The 20,162-nt window shown below is 41.5% G+C and overlaps 2 protein-coding genes across 6 annotated transcripts in view; one reads left to right on the plus strand and one right to left on the minus strand.

The window, feature by feature from the left end:
• The window catches only part of LOC103672679 (JNK1/MAPK8 associated membrane protein), a 34,775-nt gene extending 26,952 nt beyond the window's left edge, over positions 1 to 7,823 (minus strand). Inside the window, exons 1-3 of one of the 4 annotated variants that reach the window (XM_008701415.2) lie at positions 7,712 to 7,823; positions 5,200 to 5,291; positions 4,482 to 4,636 (exon numbers count right to left, since the gene is read on the minus strand). In XM_008701415.2, coding sequence (XP_008699637.1) covers positions 4,482 to 4,636; positions 5,200 to 5,291; positions 7,712 to 7,715 — 251 coding nt within the window. In that variant the 5' untranslated portion in view covers positions 7,716 to 7,823. Of the gene's footprint in view, positions 1 to 4,481; positions 4,637 to 5,199; positions 5,292 to 7,449; positions 7,657 to 7,711 lie in introns of those variants that run through there. The other 3 variants (XM_008701431.2, XM_008701437.2, XM_040641824.1) reach the window with 3 other exon arrangements.
• Positions 7,824 to 7,862: 39 nt separating this feature from the next.
• Positions 7,863 to 19,660, plus strand: L3HYPDH (trans-L-3-hydroxyproline dehydratase). Of its 2 annotated transcripts, none has more exons than XM_008701456.2 (5): positions 7,863 to 8,498; positions 12,282 to 12,451; positions 15,377 to 15,499; positions 15,588 to 15,799; positions 18,769 to 19,660. In XM_008701456.2, the coding sequence occupies exons 1-5, from the start codon at positions 7,982 to 7,984 to the stop codon at positions 18,800 to 18,802; spliced, it is 1,056 nt and encodes a 351-aa protein (XP_008699678.2). In that variant the 5' UTR covers positions 7,863 to 7,981; the 3' UTR covers positions 18,803 to 19,660. The 2 variants fall into 2 exon arrangements, with proteins under 2 accessions (XP_008699678.2, XP_008699671.1); XM_008701449.2 differs by having other exon boundaries at positions 7,872 to 8,498; positions 15,588 to 15,725.
• Positions 19,661 to 20,162: the final 502 nt, after the last annotated feature.

Below are 20,162 nucleotides of genomic sequence, written 5' to 3' on the forward strand. Positions count from 1 at the left end.
CTTCTCATTCTATGCTCCATTTCTCTTAATATATTTCATATTTTCTATCTCCTTTTCTCTCAGCATTGCATTATTTCTTCAGATACATGTACTTCCTAATTCACTAATTCTATCTTCAACTGTTTAATCTGCTGATTGACCTACCATTTTTTAAAATTTCACTTCTAGAAGTTCATTTTGTTTTTTTAAAATCAATCTGTTTGTTCATTCCCAATATTCTCTTGTTGACTCTTGGAGATCTCTGGGACTGCATCCTTTATTTCTTTAAGCACTACAAAGGTAGCAGTTTTATACTGTGTAGCCGAAAGTCCATTATCTACAGTTCTTTGGAAGCATAACTACACTGTTTGTTATGCCTACCCACTTTCAGTCATGGTGCTGATTTTATCTGATGATCATGGAGTATGAGGTCATTAATAGATGTTAATAAGAGTCTTATGGGCCTAAACTGAGAATGGGGGAAGCTTTCCAGCAAAGAGGATCCGCTGTTTTTGCCGGCAGCCATGCCCACCACTACCTTGGGCTTCAGCCTCTTGAGTGTCTAGGCTTCGCACCGGCTGTCTCAGGTTCAGTACCTGCTGCTGTCAGTAATTAACCGCAGGCAACTGTCACTCTGGGGGGGGGGGGGGGGGCTGGGCTTGTTTGTTTTCTAAAAATGAATTCTTGGACTTCTCCCTGCCTCCACTGAGACCAGCAATGTTTTAAACGGTATGTCTTTTCCAAACTTCAGTTATTTCCCGCAGGAGGGTCCTCTGGAGCTCCTAAGTAGCCCACATTGTTGGAAGAACTCCTGCATGATTTTACACAGATGGAAATGGTGAATACGTAAACATTTACAACTTCATATAACATAATCTAATATTTTGCTTCCTTATAGAATTCATATTTTTAGAAGAACATCCCAACCCTCATCATTTCTTGCTATTACTTTAGGAACCTTACTCGTCTCTTCTCATCATGCCCCTTTTCAATCTGTTTGCAGCCAACCACACGATCTTTACAAAACAAAATCGGATCCCACAACTCCCCTTAGACTACTCAATGAGTCCCATCTGTCTTCCAGAAAAAACACTCCTCACCAGCATTATTTTCCACACCTCCCGGCCATGCTACCTTCCTTTTCACTCACCTAGCTGGCAAGCTGTGCGTCCTTCAAGAGCGGCTCTGGAGTTAACCCCAGGTTTTCGGAATATTTCCTAAGACTCCTGTAGCTCAAATCTCTTCATATCCCGGTCTCACGTAGTCCCTATTTCTCACAGGACCCTCAGCTCTCATTTCTTGATTATACTGTGTGCTTTTTTGTCTCTACTTTTGTACATCTTTTTCCTGCTGATAGACTTTTTCTTCAATTCCTATCAAAATCTACTCACTTTTCAAAGTCCCACTTAAAGTCAGTTTTTTCTTCCATGACAGCACCCTATTCTGAGAAGACAAAATTAACTTCTTTCTTCTTCATGCCAGCCTTAAAACTCTGCACACACTTCCATTAGGGAACCTCGCAAATACTGTGACGGCTTGTCTATCTCATCCACTGGCCTGCGCGCATGCACAGTTCAGTCATCTCTGAATCCTGCAACCCAGTACAGCATTGGGCACACTGCAAACATCCCCAGTGATCGCTGAATACGCTCTGAAGGTTATAGATTATATAAAAACAAATCACATAAGCACAGCTTCTGACCATACTGCATAAAAATGAGTAATTCTGCTTATCTTTACCCTGCCCTTAAAGAAGAACAAATTTAATACTACACTCTGGGGAAAGCAAGAGTACCAGAAAGGAAAGTTTTGATGAGAGTCTGGCCCTTGCATTCTTACTGAGTAACTTTCCTTCTAAGAGGGCAAGAATTGGTTCTTGGGGATAAAATAATCTGACATTTGTTATATATAGCTCACAGATGCATACACAACACAAACAAATAACCAGTATATCTATGATATTAATATTTCACGGGGGTAAGTGAAATTAGGAAAAGAGTATCTAAAAAGGCTCCTTATTTAAGGAAGTGACAATGAATAAAAGGTTGAGAAACACTGGTCTAGCCTCAGACAGCTAGGCCTCTACTTCCTTGATTATAAGGGCAACATCTCAGGAAAATGTTAAGAGATGGCTCTTGAGTTCTTTGCTGCCAATTTCCTAGGCAAAGCATACCTAAATGATGCAAACTCCTTCTTTTTAAACCCACCTGCTTTCCTCCCTGAGAACTAATCATTCCTCTGCTCTACCCTCAAATCAAACCCCACCCCCTGCTCCAAAACTCTCCCTCGAAATATATCTGATGTTTTACTTCAAATGCATTTGGTGAGGTACCTCTCCACACTCCCATCCTTCCCTGCTTATGGCTGAGAAGTTCCAACCAACTAGCTGAGCAATTATTCCACTTTAGCTCTCAGTTTATCACGTCTCCTTTCTTGCCCTCATCTCTCATCATTCTATAACAGAAATTAAAAGACGAGAGCTACTTTTTAAAAATCCTTTTTATGGATCCACCTAAAAAAGAACAAATGCTTTTCCAATATAAATAATCAGCCTGGAATTATAAGGTGGGATGCAGAAAACTACTAATTCTATTTCCATCAGCCCATCCTTCCCATTCCCATTCCCACTACTGGAGTCCAGCTATCCCCACTTCTTGGAAACAGCCTTCTAATATGCCTCACCTCTCATCTACCCTCTACAGAAGTTACCTTCCTAAATATACAGCCAGTGATGCTACGTGTCTAAACCAAAAGCTTCACAATAAATCACCCACTCAGCAAATACTAAGTGAGCGTCTGTTACGTGCCAGCTGCTGTGCTGGTCTCTGGAGATTCCATGGAGAACAGAGATGGCCATTGCCCTCACGGACTTCCAGTCAGGAAATGGGAGGAAACAAACGTAACTATAAATTGTGTTGAGTGCTAAATACAAAACAAAAACAATAAATTGAAGAATGCTATTAAAAAAGAAAAAGGGGGCAGACCTACTTTAAATTGGGTCAGGGAAGGTCTCTGCAGCTGGGCGTAATTTAAGCTGAAATCTAAAGGGAAAAGGCAGCTAAGTAAAAAGCTACAGTCAGAAGGACAAGAGAGCATCTGAGGCAGAGAAGAGCTGGCGAAAGGGAAAGGACATAAAGCAGGCAAGATGCTGAGAAGTTAGAGGAACTAAAAGCCAGTAGGGCTGAGATGCACTAATTTGGCTCCTCATTCCCCATATAAACTTCACATCCTCATCAAGAACCTTCACGTTCTGAGGGCGCCGGGTGGCTCAGTTGGTTAGGTGACTGACTTGGTTTCAGCTTAGGCCATGATCTCAGGGTCCTGGCATGGAGCCCCACATCAAGCTCCATGCTCAGTGCAGAGTCTGCTTGTCCCTCTCCCTCTGCTCCTCCCCCTGCTTGCACAAGTGTGCTCTCTTTCTCACAAACATACCTTCACATTCTGGCCTCAACCTACTTTTCCCACTCTCCTATTCATACCTTTCTTTGATTGCAATCCACACTCTGACCACCCCAGACTACTTCCAGTCCCACCTACGACACCGCACACATCGCATACCTCCATGCCACTGTTCATGCTGTTTCCTCTGCCTGAAATGTTTTTTTGATGTCTTTCAGATCACATCAGGCACAATTTATCTCTTCCATTCTTTGTGATTTCAGAGCATTTTGTTCATAATGCTTTTTGTTATTTTTTTTTTAAAGATTTATTTATTTTAGAGAGAGAGAATATTTATTTTAGAGAGAGAGATGCGGGGGCGGGGGGGAGCCTGAGCACATGCAAGCTGGGAGAGGGGCAGAGGGAAAGAGAGAATCTCAAGCAGACTCCCCACTGAGCACAGAACTTACACAGGGCTGGATCCCATGACCCTGAGATCATGACCTGAGCCAAAACCAAGAGTTGGACGCCTAACTCACTGAGCCACCCAGGCACCCCTCATAATGCTTTTATATACTTTTTGTTTATACAGTTTTAAGACTGATTTATAATTAGTTGTATACACATTTGTTTTCTCTACAAGATTACAACTATAAACCACATCAGTTTTTTTCTGTATCTCCACCCTTGATCTTAACATAAAACACAGGGCTCAATAAATGCTTGCTGATTTAATGTTTTACTATCAGTTTTCATAATTAGGTTGTAGCTATATCATTGTAACTACATTATACTAGGTTACTAGTATTAAATCAAATCACAAAGTATTTGTTCTCCAACAATACAGTTTGTAATCATAAGCAATTCTTTGTAGGAAACCCATAGAGATTGTAATTGAGAAATGAAAAAAAATTCCTTCAAGTTCATTTAGAGTAAAACAAAGGATAGTTCCTTTCGTAATTACTGAGACATGCCCTATCCTTAAGTTTTCTTGCCATAGTCAAAAGTCATCAGAATATAAAGCAAAAACAGGTTCACCACAAGTATAATTATTTAATAAGGTCTTCTAAATGATCATTATTCCAACACCAGTCCATCCAGATACGTTCATAGAAAGTGCTAACCTCTTTTTCCCCGAGTACCATTCAATGAAGAACCAATGTAAAACAAGGGGAAGCATAGCCATAAATCCAAGATACAGCCAGTCATAAAGTTCTGGAGATTCTGTGCACGGCTGACAATATTTCTGCGCATTTGTTCTCTGACCTCTTGGACACACCTACAATATAAGAACAGCATTTTATGTACAGATATTACTTTAGAACATTAATATCCCAAAGTCATCCTATGTGACATCCCATTTCAGTCTAAACATGTGTACATATGCATCTTTTAGAAATAAAAAAGTGCATATGTAAAATAAATCTACATTGTATTTGATGTATCTGTACAACACTCTTTAAAGATTCCTTTTACTAAGTTACTAAAATAGTTGACTAACATTAAATGATAAACTTAGTTAATAACGCTATATAAAAATAATTACGGAGAAAAGTTCTGGATTTTTAATGTTAACTTATGCCCAAGTCACTGCAATATAGCATTACTAATTAGAAATTACTATAAAATTATAAAATGTTTTAAGAAATACTTAACTGTGACATGTCAAGAAAGATATATTATTGACAATCAATATAACACAAATAAGAATTTTATTAAGGCCTCATATTTTTATAAACTAATGAGTATATTGAAGAAAAAAGATATTCTACATTTGAAAATATTTCAAAAGCAAAAATATTTGAGCAATGAAATAACATACAAATGTTAATAAAGACTTACCCCACATTCTCCATATATTTCAGTTGAGCCATTTTTAAATAATAGGGTCTTCCCACAGTAAAGTCCAAGGCATGCTGGTTGAATATCGACAGCTTTTTAAAAACAAATGCCAGTAAAGTAACATCTTTTGTGATTATAAAAAATAAAATAATAACAGTTGAAGCACTTGGCTGAAATACCTCAACACAGTTCTTAAAAATGATAGGTATTAACAAAAGTCTTGATGCACTTATTTTTAAACTTAAATTTCCCCTTTTACACTGTGAAACTGCAGAAAGCTGTACCAAAACCTTGTTGTTAGTGCTACTCCTTATGGTTAAGACCCATCAACCAGCAGAGTGGGCTCTATCCCTAGAATTCAAAGCTCAACCTGATGTCTCCAATGGCTCCAGCAACTAGTCCCCCTTGATTAGATGGTCTAGAGTTTTGGTTTTCCATTTTTTAATTAGAAAGCTAACAGAGGATCACCACCCCTTATTTTGCCGAGTCAGAACCTTAAGTGTGTACACATACACACAGAGACACACACACAAAATATCACCTTCGTTCACAGAACACATTTTAATACCAGAAAAGCAAAAAAGACAACTTCAAAATACAGGGCGGCCTTTAAAGTAAATAAATTCACCTTTAGAAAAAGACTACAACATTGTCCTACCTTTTATCATTCTTGTTGAGGACAGGTGAAAATTTCATGAAGGCTGTCACTGGGTCTCTGACCAATATTTGGGAACAATCACCTTAGAATCAACCCCCTTCTCTCAAGGCATGGGCAAAATAAAAAAGCAGCTTTTCTTCACAACAAAACCTCAGGGCCTACAGATTGTCTTTGACCTCATCAACAAGAAGTTATTAAAGGAGTGTTCTTTTCATCAGAGACATCTGATCTCCTTCGTTCATTGATTCATTTATTCAATAAATGTGCATTAAGTATCAGATTCCCTGACTAGGAACTTCTAAAGATCCATAGAGCAACGTAACAAGAGTCCCTGCCCTCAAAGAACCTACAGCCTAGAGAATAAATCCAAAACAACTGTGGTCAAATGTGAATTCATTTGGAAAATTATGCATTTTATGACTACTGTAGGGGCCAAGGGCAGGCTCCCAAAATGTGCCATTTTGGAATACTGATTATTTTAAATAAAAGTTACTTAAGAAACAACAGGAGCAAGGACACTCAGACCTCCTCCATCCCCCTGAAAGATACCCTCATTATCAGTGATAATGATTTTAAAGTAAAAAAAGCTGCAGAAATACACCTTGTTACTTTTTTGCTCAACTACTACCTTAGCCCAAACACCTGTTTTCCTTTTCCTGTAAATTCCTCACAAATTTATTGCCTCTGTCGATAATGTATAAAGAACTGCCTGACTTGGTCATTTCTTAGGTCTCACTTTCATAATTGGGCCTCCATGCACACGTAATAAAACTTGATTGTTGTTGTTTTTTTGTTAATCTGTCTCATGTAAACTTAATTTTTAGTCCACCTGGAAGACCCTGAGCGTAGAGAATTTTTCCTCCTTTCACTATTCCTGAATAATTTCCCAAATTCTTCATGAATTCACAACAGAGACTGCGTGGTCCACAATGCCCTTTCTCTTTTCAAATTCAAGTAGACTTTTGATTTCTTTCTCCTTGTGCTGCTGAGAAACAATCGAAATAGCACTGACTAAAATGTTTCAAGTTTAATATTTTCACTTTTATCAAATTTCTGACTTTTTTAATCCATCGGCTTCTTTACCCTATTTGGCATTTAATTTTTAATCACTTGTAAGCACTATGTCCTAAACTACTAACAAATATGAACTGTTTCAGTTTTTGAGAAGACGAAGTTTAAGATTCAGAGGCTTCTTCCACATGGATTTTGCATCGAGGTGTTAATTAAATACATCTGAACGTGAATAATCTAAAGTTCTCAAAACCCAAGGCCTGAAAACTACCACGATAAACTGAAAACAGCTCGTCACCGACCAAACAAAACCACGGCTCCCAGTGTCCGTTCAATTTCCCCTCCCTTTACTGGAGAGTGGCTAAAATTTTAAGACTGGGGGGGGGGGCAACGGTCTTCTCCCTCTCTTTAGAGCCCTACAAACTTAACGTCTGATGCTGAAGCGGGCGACTTCGGCAGCAAAGAGCTTCCCCTTCCTTTACTGTTTGTTGGCACTTACTGACGCCGCGCTTTAAATTTTGAAGTCGACCCTCACGAATGCTAAACAAAGGGACTAGAACAAAGGGACTGAAGCGACTGACCTCTCGAACACAACCAAGGCCTGACCTTTTGCCCTGGCACACAGCCCGCCTGCCCTCCACGGCGTGTCTTCTCCGCAGCCCGAGAGGGGACGAACCACCCCGACCCGGGGAGGAGACCAGGGCCCGCCCGAGACGGTGCGAGCAAGGAGAAGAACGCGCCGCTATCCGGAGGCCGCCCGCCGGGGCAGAGCCCAAAGCCGCCACCGTGGGGAAGAAGCAGGGACTTAGACAAACGCCTTCCGGGACCTCGGTGACCACTCACCCATTGGCCGCTTGCAGGTTTCCCCGAAGAAGCTCCGGCATCAGCCGTCCCGGCTGCAGCGCCCGGACATCCGGGCCACAGCCGGCTCTGCGGCTCCGCCTCCTGGTAACCCAGGCGACCACCCCGAAGCCCCGCCCCCTCGCCCTTCCTGGTCTTGACTCCGAGGCCCCGCCCCGGAGGTGGGCCGCACGTCCTGCCCTTTTCCCGTGGAGTAGGCGTGTGTTTTAGAGGCTCCAAACACGCACCTCAGGTTGGTAGTAGCGTTCCCGGATGCAGGCGATGGAGAAGGCGCTGGCTGTGCCCGGGCTGCCACCGCACGACCCGGGGACGCCGGCGCTGTCGGTGGTGGACATGCACACGGGCGGCGAGCCCCTGCGCATCGTGCTGGCGGGGTGTCCGGAAGTGGTCGGCCCCACGCTGCTGGCCAAGCGGCGCTACATGCGCCAGCACCTTGACCACCTGCGACGACGGCTCATCTTCGAGCCTCGGGGCCACCGGGATATGTACGGGGCTGTGTTGGTGCCTAGCGAATTGCCGGACGCGCACCTGGGCGTCCTGTTCCTGCACAACGAGGGCTACAGCTCCATGTGCGGCCACGCAGTGCTGGCGCTGGGCCGCTTCGCCCTCGACTTCGGGCTGGTACCCGCACCCCCGGCCGGCGCCCGCGAGGTCCGTGTCAACATCCACTGCCCATGCGGGTTGGTGGCCGCTTTCGTGGAATGCGAGGGCGGCCGCAGCCGCGGCCCGGTGCGTTTCCACAGCGTCCCGGCCTTCGCGCTGGCCACAGGTAAACGGCGAGACCCTCCCAGCTCCGGGACACAACTAACTACACTAACTGTCTCTCTGGCCTGGAATTCACACAGTGCAATTAACCCACCCATGAGCCTTTGTAATTAATAAAAAGAAAACTCAAAATCAATGCAAATGTGTGTCAGCATCTTAGCCTTGCAGATTTGTGCCGTGCATGCAATTCAATTATCCCGCAGGTTATTTCGTCTTGGTCTTGAGAGACCCTTGAGGAGTACTGAATTCCGTATCTCCCTTACTCAGAGCCTCGTTCCCCACTGTCAGACATTCCCAGAGATTTCACAGTTGGGTAAGTCTGACAGGGTCAAGGAAAGAACAAAGAACGGCCAATGTACCAGGGTTCATCGGCTGGTTCAGAATACACTTACTAGACATTACCCCCTGACAAGTTACTAAACCCTGTCTTGTTTTCCTCACCTAGAAAAAGTGCCTTTCCCACTTCTTTGGGAAATAATTAAATAAGAATGAACTAAGCAATTTATAAGCAAGATGTTGCTACTCCTTTTCTTTAAGAACAGGAACAGACCTCGAGTCCAAATCCTAACAACCCTTTAAAGCTATGCAACCGTAATCAAATTACTAACCTCTCTGTGCCTATATTTTTTCATTTATCATCTCATTTTTTGGTGAGGATTAAATGAGAGTATGCAAAGTACTTAGAAATTTTTAAAATATATTTCTAGAGACAAAAAGACTGCAGGTATAATACCCAGTGCTCATCACAATTGCCTCCTTAATACCCATCACCCATTTAGTCTATTCCCTGCACCTCCCCTCCAGCAACCCTGTTTGTTCTCTATCATTGCGAATTTCTCATGGTTTGCCTCTCTTTTTTTTTCCTTTCCCCCATGTTCATCTGTTTTGCCTTTTAAATTCCACATATGAGTAAAATCGTACAGTATTTGTTTTTCTCTGATTTCGCTTAGCATAATACACTCTAGTTCCATCCACATTGTTGCAAATGGCAAGACTCATTCGTTTTGATGGCTAATATTCCATTATATATGTACATATATATACACACCACATCTTTATACATTCATCAGTTGATGGATATTTGGGTTCTTTCCATAATTTGACTATTGTTGTAATGCTCCTATAAACATTGGGGGCATTCTTTTAGATCTTGATCTTTCTTGAGGATTTGTATTCTAGCTTAGCCTAATTATGAATGAGGCAGTGATAGCTCAGGCATTTGTCAGCCTTAGAGCAACCTCAAGACAGCTGAAACACACAGGTCGATGAAGAATTCCCCTGTGGAAACTGATGGCACTTTGCCTTCTAGGAGAGAACGGTGTCACATCCGGATTGGGAGGGCACTTGAGGTAGACAGGAGTTTGTTTAGGATTGCATCTCAAAAATCTCAGCAGTTTCAATAGTTTAGCTATCCAGTTTCCCCCTAGGCAGCCCCAGCAGCAGTTTGGAAGCACTCTAGATCTGTGCGAAATGACAGCTGGCAGCAGGATCACCAACGACATCATAGCTCAGGGCTGGCTGGGGCCGAGCATCACCATGTGACTACACAATAATCGGTGGGCAGTGATGGTCACTTTGAGTCACTAAAAAAGACCTGAAATTCCCTACTTTGAAAAATGCTAAAAGGGTGGACTGACAAAGTGTTCAAGACCACTGCTCTGTCCCCTCTGCATTTTGATGACCTTGCGAAAGGGAATCCACGCCTCAAGGTCATCACCTGCAAAATGAAGGTGACAATAGTACCCACCTCAGAGGATTGCTGAGTTCATTTCTATTCCACTCTGCTAACATGAAAACTACTTCGTTACTGTATTCAAGTGCTCGAACAGTAGGTAGTCAACATTTGTTGAATGAGTAAGTAAATGAAATTGGGAGAAGAATATGGCGATTAGCAAATGTAAATATTCTCTTAAGAACCCTATTCCCCTTGGAAATTAAATTTTTGGCCTTACTATTAACATTAATGTATTCCTGATGTGTGCCAAGCACTCCCCACACATCATCACGTGGAATTCACACAACAGTCCTTTCAAGGGGGGATAGCAGCTCCATGTTACCCATGAGGACACCAAAGCCACACTTAGCTTAGCTTTCCAGCTTCCAGCAGCCCCTCATTTCCATCTACTTCCTCATTCTCCTTTCATTAAGTCTGATTTTTCTGTTGCATCAGCATCAAGATAAAGACATGTTTCATCCATAGTTGCTCTTAAGTTCCACAGGCATATTTTACTCTCTTGATTATAAACTTGCTCTGCTTTGACACATCATGTGTTCAAAGGGCTCTGTGGGCTAGCCTGGAACTGAGAGCATACTGATATCTTTGTATGACTCAGTGTGCAAACTCAGGAATACAAGAAATATTTTATTTTTCAGAATTTCTGAATATGAGACCCCATTCTGCCTTGTTTTTTTTTTTTTAAGATTTTATTTATTTATGTGACAGAGAGACAGCCAGCGAGAGAGGGAACACAGCAGGGGAGTGGGAGAGGAATAAGCAGGCTCCCAGTGGAGGAGCCCAATGTGGGACTCGATCCCGGAACGCCGGGATCACGCCCTGAGCCGAAGGCAGACGCTTAACGACTGCGCTACCCAGGTGCCCCATTCTGCCTTGTTGATTTGCCTAGCTTCATCTGTCTACATGCTGTCCCCTTTCCTGATACACGTGTAGCAAAGCTTTCTTCGAAGAGCCAAGGCCTTGGAGAGGAGGCCCTTTTGGTCATCAGCCTACATGGTCAACGAGTGAAGCATCATCTGCCCTTGGCCGTGTGGCCCCTGCCCCTGTCCCTGCTTCCCCCTCCTCTTTGCTACCTCTGTCACACCCCGCAGCCTCCCTATAGTGCTGTGGGGAAGTCAACACACGTCCTCTGCACTCCAGACTTGCCACCTCTTTTCTCAGTCCAGAGGAAATTTCTCTATTGGCCAAGAGAAATATGGTGACCCTTCAGGACACTGCTTTGCCAACAAACCTCTTTCTCCCCAAATCTTAGGTTTCCATAAAACCTGCTTTCTCCCCTGCCATACACTCTCCCAAAGGCAGTGATCACCAAGACAGCTTGAATTGGGGAGGAGGAGGAAGAAAATGCAAGAAGGGGTACAACAGTTTGAATATCCCAAAATATCATCCAGCCCCATTCCTTTGGAAATACAAATTTAGGATTTCAAACAACTGATCTTCAGGTGAAACTTTGGGTGAGCTGGGGACTTAGAATACTCAAAAACCCTGACACAAAATGATACTGTAAACATCAGTGATTCTATAATGGCTTTATTCTGAGTATTTGCCTGCAGGATGGTCTCATGAGATGAAAATTCATAGATGAATTAGCATATATAACTTACATTAAAAAAATCGTTTTTTCATTTTGTTTTGACATTATAGCTGAAGAAGGTCAATTTGTGAATAGGATCCCAAATCCTATTTTAAATGACTCCTAGTAGTGTGAGAGGGAACTTACATTTTCCATCATTTTTTTCACACGTTGATGTCCCAGGATTTCTCCTCTCTCCATCTCTAGGAGGTTTCCTAGCAAAGATCCTCAAAGTAGTTAAGAAAATAAGTATACATGATTTAAGAAAAACATGGCATTAGATGTTCTAAAACTCATGTGAGTATCATTAAGTTAAAAATTGATGCACTCAACTAAAGGTCTATTACTATTTGATGCTTACTCGTTTTAAAAATGATTTTTTGCTTCATTCCTTTCTATGATAGGAAAAAATACCACTCCACCAAAATATACATATTAAAAACGCTGGACAAACTTATTTTCGAATGCATCTTTTTTAGATCTCTTAGTGGATGTTCCTGATCGTGGAAAGATGTTGGTAGACATTGCATATGGTGGGGCATTTTATGCGTTTGTTAGTGCTGAAAAATTAGGACTTGACATTTGTTCTGCAAAGACAAGGGACCTTGTGGATGCAGCAAGTGCAGTGACGGAAGCCGTCAAAGCTCAGGTCAGTACAGACACTGCTTTCATCACAAGTGCCCTCCTCTTCGGCATGGGGAGAATATAAATTACACATCTACACAGACAGTTTAATATCTATATATTTAAATTATTAGTAGGACTAAAGATAAGGTACTGGTTACAATCTAGGGCTCTATAGCAAGACTATCTAGGAGTCCCAGTTTTGCTACTTTTAAGTTTTGCAACCTTGAATGAGTTACATAACCTTTCCGTCCTGAAACGGAAATTACAAAACACCTGCTTCATAGGGAGTTATAAGAATGAAGTAAGTCAATACGTGCAAAGGACTTAGAATTGTGCCTATCATAAATGTTCAATAAGTAACTTATTAACTTTAATTTTATACATACTAGTATAATTTGTGGTTATTTACACATATAGAAAATGTATCAAACGGTATTTCACTAATTTGAAATGCATATGTTTTGCTATATGTGGTCATTCTGCAAAACTTGCAAATAATGAATGTCAACTATAGCTCACAAAATAGATTTCATTAAATCTGATCAGACTTTCTCTTATTTCACAGAGAACATTAATTCCTAACTAGTAAAATTTTGCTATATTGCTAAGAAGTTACCTAAATAACTACTCAAGTAAGTCTAGTTTTGGCTTGGGAAAACTATTCTGATAAAATCACTTTGAATAATAAATATGTCTAGAATATTCTTTCATTTCTAGCACAAGTCTGCCATTTTACATTGGGACCTGTAAATAAAACTCATATACAGTATTTAAATATTTTAGCATATGAGAATTTAAATCACTATTCTAAGTAGAAAATAACTTGTGAAAAATAGTGTCTAATAGACTTGTACTAATAATTACTATGGGCCTAACATACCTGAGACTTTAACATGATTTGTAACTTAAGCCAGATGAAAATATATACTGTATTCCTGTTCTAAATTGTCATATATCTAGGACTGTCAATACCAATAGCTGGAATTAGTTTATGATAGCAACTGTGGATCTTTGTTCTCTATCCTCTTAAAGCCCCTGTGCCCCACCCCCACTGCAGCACCATTGCCTCACAACTCTTCACAGTATGCTCCCCCCCCCCCGCCCCCCGCCCCAGACTGAGCTCCTGGAAGGCGGGTTTGTTCTTTCCTGGGGCCTCTAGCATATAACCCAGCATCATGTGCGACCCAATAAGTTCTAGGAAAATGAGGTTCTGCATTTATCAATAAGTTCTAGGCAAATGAGGTTCTGCATTTATATCAATTTTTGAATAGGATCCAAATTGTTCTGCATTTATATCAATTTTTTATTCACTAAGCAGACAGCTAATAGTTTGAGCTAAAATTTGGCATGAAATAACTTCACTTTATTTTTAATGAGATCAAGAGAAAAAGGCATAGTTTTCTTGATAAGAGTAATTTTGAACTTCTCATGAAGGCTTGAACTTCTTAACAAGGTGGGAGGGGTGGACTTTGAGGGATTCTGAGAAAAATAGGAGAACAGCACCTATGAGATGACCATATATATACAGCATCATCGAGTAGAGCGGGATCAGGCAGCAGAACTACTTTGTGAATGGCTGACCGTTCACACCGCTGATGCAGATTTAGGGAAGGCCATTTTGGTGGGGGCGGAAGTTAATACATTCATCTTCATTCATTAATTTTTTTAAGTTTTAATTTAAATTCCAGTTAGTTAACCTACGGTGTAATATTAGTTTCAGGCGTATTCATTCTTATAACAAGCATTTACCTAGAACTTATTGAGTCGCACATGATGCCATGTTAGATGCTAGAGACCCCAGGAAAGAACAAACCCGCCTTCCAGGAGCTCAGTCTGGGGAGAGGGGGGAAGCATCCCGTGAAGAGTGTGAGGTAATGGTGCTCGGGTGGGGGTGGGGCACGGGGGCTTTAAGAGGAAGGACAACAAAGATCCAGCAGGAAGACCTCTGACACTTGGCTTTAGATGGACTCTGGATTTTAAGAACCCCAATCTATCCACGTGCTTCAGATGACAGGTAAGTAGGAGAGGAAGGTCTGATTGTAAGGATGCGCGTGGAGGGGAGATCATAGTTTGAGAGCTAGCAGACGTCACAGAAACTGAGGAAAAGTTAACCTAGACCTCCCGAGAAGAGCAGGAAGCACGGCACACTTGGGCCTCCCTCGCTTTACCGCTGATGGCGCTTAGCGACCGTGCCAGTGCACGCTTCTGAGTGTGTCTGCTGCTTTTTATAATAATACCAGCTGACTTCATCCTTTACAGATCTTTTTTTTTTTTTCATCCAACCGCTCTCCCACCTAATAAATAGCTTCTGCATTCTTATAACTTGGGCTTGCTCAAAATTTTCTTTTGAGAGCTGAGTGAAGAAACTTACTTAACACCCAACTCAGGCCTCTTCAGTTTCCAAAGTAACACACTTACAAAGCAGCAGCTGAGGATGTCACTCACCCTCACAGCCTCCTCACAGCCTCTTCCAAGGCCTCGTCTCTGCCAATGGTATTAACTCCAGCCCCAGACGTTCACTGTCTGCCTCTTCTACCTTATCCCCTTCAAGCTCCTGAGAGGGAGCACAGGACTGCCTTAGCCCCTCGTCTGAGCCGTGGCCAGTCTGGGATTAACCATCCTGGCGTCAGTGCTTCACGCGTTTGGAGTGTGTGTGTGTGTGAGATAGGACTGTTCCTTTAGCAGAGGCTATATGTAGGACAGATGCCTTAGGAGGGACGCTATGATAAGAATCATAACTTCCAATGAAACTATGTTTATTCATTTAGACAAAGACATCATTTACTGCCTTGACCCAAAAGGTATTTTAAAAATGACAGAGTGAAAAGTTATGCCTCAGAGTACCCCATCTATATTATTTATAAAGATAAATTTGAATCAAAATATTTATTTTACATGTAATCTTACACGACAATGTATATTACATAACTTTCCTTGTCATTTGCAGTTTAAAATTAATCATCCTGAGAGTGAAGACCTTTCCTTTCTGTATGGAACTATATTAACAGATGGAAAAGACCCTTACAGCGAGGAACCAACCACCAACATCTGCGTGTTTGCAGATGAACAGGTATTAAAACTGTAACATTCGGCACAAAAGCCCGATGGCATGAACTGAAACACTGTGAACACTCTCCTCTTCATTTACTCTGAAACAGGTTGACAGAAGTCCTACTGGATCGGGCGTGACGGCCCGAATTGCCTTACAGTATCACAAAGGGCTTCTAGAACTGAACCAGACCAGAGCTTTTAAAAGCAGTGCAACTGGCTCAGTATTCACGGGGAAGGCTGTGAGGGTGAGTGACATCCTTAGCTGCTTCTTTGGAAGTGTGTTACTTTGGAAACGGAAGAGGCCTGAGCTGGGTGTTAGGTAAGTTTCTTCATTCAGCTCTCAAAAGAGAATTTTAAAGCAGGCCTGTAGAAACTTCTGTTCTACTAGGATATTGATTCTCAAAGTGCGGTTTGGAACTCCTGGGGGTCCCCAAGGTCCTTTCCAAGGGTCCACAAGGTCAAAACTTAGTATGCAGTAACATTAAGACATTATTTGCTTTTCACTTTCATTGTCTCACAAGTGAACAGTGGACCCTCCAGAGGCTACGCGGTAGGTGACCAGCCCGCTAACCGAATGCAGACGCAGATGTGAGAATCTAGCTGTCTTCGGTAAAACCAAGCATTAAGGAGGTTTGCAAAATTGTAAAAGACATGCCATTTTCCTCATTAAAATTTTTATTTTGGCAAATGTAGTTCTCTTCCCAAAATATGTTGTTTTTGTTAACATGTAATGGGTTTTTTATTTTTTAATGAATTAATGAACAAATACCTTTAATTTCCAATATGGTAAATATTAATATATATAACCTGCATAAACAAAAACTTTTAGATGCTCAAATCTTTTTATTTTATTTTATCTATTTGTCAGAGGGAGAGAGAGAGAGGCACAAGCAGGGAGGAGCGGCAGGCAGAGGGAGAAGCACTCTCCCCACTGAGCACTATATGGGGCTCTATCCCAGGACCCTGGGATCATGACCTGAGCTGAAGGCAGATGCTTAACCAACTGAGCCACCCAGGTGCCCCTAGATGCTCAAATCTTAAGGCATAAAGGAGTCCTGAAACCGAAAAGTTTGAGAACCACTAACTTAGGGTTTGGATTTTTTTGTCGTTTTTGTTTTTATTCTACAGGAGTGTTTCAGTTTTTATAATAGGATGTGAAAGTCCTGAAAAGTTGTGAAAAATAAAACTTTTGTAATAGAATCAAGTTTTAAATGTGTTAACAGAAATAGTAAACTCTATTTACTAACAAATCATAGTAAATGAAATCTACGCTAATTAAATTTAGTGAATGAATTTAGTAGATACATTTAGTAAATGAATCTATTCATAGAGTCCTTTAACAAAACAAAAAAATCTATCCTAATATAGACTTTTATATCCTAATACAGCTGTTTTTGAAGTTTGGTTTTCCTGAATATTGAATTTTGTTTTAAGTTAGGGATTCTTATTTAATATAGTGGTCTTATGAGATACCAAACCATTTTTGTCATATGCAAAAATTTGGAACATATTGTTTTCAAGTCTGAGATTGAAAATAAAACAATCTATAACATTTATTGGGTGCTTCACTGTAAAGTTCCAAGCTAAGTACTTTATGCATACCTTCTTGGGGCACCTGGGTGGCTCAGTCAGTTAAGTGTTATTAACTGAAACTCTTAATTTCAGGTCAGGTCATGATTTCAGGGCTGTGAGATCAAGCCCCACAATGGTCTCTGAGTTGGGCGTGGAGCCTGCTTAAGATTCCCTCTCTCTCTCTCCCTCTGCATGTGCCTTTCTCAAATAAATAAATAAATAAATAAATAAATAAATAAATAAAGTAAAATAAATATATACATACCATCTCATTTAATCCTCACAAGAATCTTGGCAGGTCAGTACTGTTATTATCCTTTTTAAACAGATGATAAAATGGAGAGTTACAGAGTTTAGGTAATTTGCCAGAGGTCGAAGAGATAGTGAGTATCAGAGCCAGACTCTGCATGCGGACCTCTCTGAGTAGACCCTGCACTGTTAAGCACTACTGTATTGTTATTAGACAAAGCAAATTTTCAATGAGACTTTTATTACAGCAGCTTTATAAAAAGATAATGAAATTACTGTACCCTAATCTAATAATTTATGCCTTACCATAAGATTTAGTTATTCTCGTGTTTAAAAATTAAGAAATAAGGGGCAGTTAGGTGGCTTGGTTCGTTGAGCGTCCAACTCTTGGTTTTTGCTCAGGTCAGAATCTTGGGGTTCCGAGACCAAGCCCCACCCAAAAGGGGCTCCATGCTTAGCAGAGTCTGTATCTCTCCCTCTCCTTCTGCGTCTCCCCCTGTTCATGCTTGCACGAGCGCACACTCTGTCTCTCTCTAACTAATAAATACATCTTTAAAAAATTAAGAAATAGAAAGGATACTCTGTAGTTAAGATTTGGACTTATTTCTTTTATAGTTAATAATCATACTTGACAGGACATCTTCACTCTTACCACACACCTTCCCTCTCCGTCCGGACTTTTCCAAGCTCTCGGATGGTACCGTCTCANNNCTCTTTCCCTGCCCCAGCTTCCCCTCCCTGTCCTTCCACTTACAGTCCCCAGCATTTCATTGTTAGTTTCCTCCTCATCTCTTCTGCTGCCACTGGGCAATTTCACCCACTTTTGAGACTTCAACCCCCAACCACGCACTGATCATGACTCCCAAACCTTCATCCCTCCCGTGCCGACTGTGTGCCTCTCTCCTGAGTCTAACACTCATATTCCCAGCTGTCCACAAAACTCATCTCGAGATGACTGTCTCAGAGATATGTCATCTTGTTAAAAAGCTCTTCCTTTCTTCCTAAATGTGCTCCTCCCATCTCATGCCCTATCTTGGTTAATGGGAGTCCCTGCCTCACACCCCAACTAGGAACTACGCTCACATTGAACTCATTCCTACTCCTCACCCCCCACGTACATCAGTCCCCAGGCCTGCCAATTCTACCTGCAAAGTATCTCTGTTTTGTTCTTCTCCATCCTCCCTAAAAACTGCCTGAGTGACTCTAGAGTCCATCAGTGAATGAAGGTTTCCTCTGAAGAAGTTTTTCTGGTTTCTAGTTGCTTTCCTCTCTGATTTGTCCTCATTTTACAGCTAAACTTATCTAAAACACAAATGTGATCATGTCACTCTCCTTAAAAATCTTCCATTACCTACAAGATTAACCCTTGGGTTTTCTTTAAAATGGTAAAAGTCAGGAATATGACTCAAGGCCAGACACAATATAAGTGCAGTATTTTGATATTATATTCCTTTCATCTTTTCTCAGGAAGCAAAATGTGGGGATTTTAAAGCTGTTATAGTGGAAGTGTCTGGACAAGCCCATTACACAGGCACAGCGATTTTCACAGTAGAAGATGACGACCCACTGAAGGATGGATTCCTTCTCAAGTGACTTCAGGACTTTTCAGAGCTTTCTCTGAATTTTGTGGAAAATGATATCCAAATTGTACGACTATCTTTCTAAAATAGTATGCTATGACTAAATAGAATCATTATACCTCATATTTGCACATGTAATTGGCATCAATGTCTCCTATGTCTAACTTACAAAATGCTGCAAATTCGGAATATTTTTCTAGTTATTACCATATCAGGTAAAATTAATACCTTAGTCCTGTTACTTGTAAAATGTTACTCACTGCTAGCTACTGTAGTATTTTGTTTTAGATGCTCTCTGAATGATAGCTTGAATTGTAGCCCTTACAGCAATGACTCTTACAAGTTCATTATTTTAGTCTTCCAGTTTTTGAGTAAGATAATGTCCTCTCTCTGAGCAGGATGTAAGGGAGATGGATTCAACCCTTAGCACACTTGGCCTGGGAAGGACTGGGGTGGGTCAACTTCTTGGGACAGATGTTGTTATAGCCGGTGTTCTCTGCTGCGAAGTCCAGCTCGTACTCCAAGGTACTGAAGTGCCCTGAGCTGATGTGAGAAGACCAGTGAACATTCAGACTTTTGTTTTATCTTTAAGGCTCTTATAAAAGGGGTTGTTTACTGCATTATAAACACAGTGCAAATCAGTGAATTACTGCAGTAGGGTGAGTCTCCTACACGACCAACTACATGCTGGGTAGATTTGAAGCCTGAAAGAAATGTCAACTATTACTTCTTGCTAGTTAATTGTCTGTGAACCTGTTAAAAATAAAATCTGATCAGGGCGCCTGGGTGGCTCAGTTGGTTAAGTGGCCGATTCTTGGTTTTGGCTCAGGTCATGATCTCAGGGTCGTGAGACTGGGCCCCGCGTCAGGCTCTGCGCTCACGTGGAGTCTGCTTGAGATTCTTTCTCTCCCTCTGCTCTTCCCCTGCCCCTGTGCTCTCTCCTGTGCGCTCACTCTCTAAAATAAATAAATAAAATCTTTGAAAATAAAATTTGATTTTTCAGTCGCTATAAGACGAGGTATTAAGAAGTTATTCAATATGTGATGCTCTCAATAGTCAGTAGAGCCTGTGAGGCATTTTTTTTCTGAGCATACAGAAACTGAAGTAAATTTTTTTAAAAAGATTTTATTTATTTATTCGACAGAGAGAGAGACAGCCAGCGAGAGAGGGAACACAAGCAGGGGGAGTGAGGGAGGAAGAAGCAGGCTCATAGCGGAGGAGCCTGATGTGGGGCTCGATCCCATAACGCCGGGATCACGCCCTGAGCCGAAGGCAGACACT

This window comes from Ursus maritimus, unplaced genomic scaffold (assembly GCF_017311325.1).
Source record: "Ursus maritimus isolate PB19 unplaced genomic scaffold, ASM1731132v1 scaffold_25, whole genome shotgun sequence".
NCBI classification, from domain to species: Eukaryota; Metazoa; Chordata; class Mammalia; order Carnivora; family Ursidae; genus Ursus; species Ursus maritimus.

Excerpts from the sequence above, each read along its gene's own strand:
- L3HYPDH (XM_008701449.2), top strand. The coding sequence starts at position 7,982 with ATGCAGGCGATGGAGAAGGCGCTGGCTGTGCCCGGGCTGCCACCGCAC. Across the intron at positions 8,499-12,281 it reads GGCCTTCGCGCTGGCCACAG|ATCTCTTAGTGGATGTTCCT; the intron begins GTAAACGGCGAG and ends CATCTTTTTTAG. Across the intron at positions 15,726-18,768 it reads TCACGGGGAAGGCTGTGAGG|GAAGCAAAATGTGGGGATTT; the intron begins GTGAGTGACATC and ends ATCTTTTCTCAG.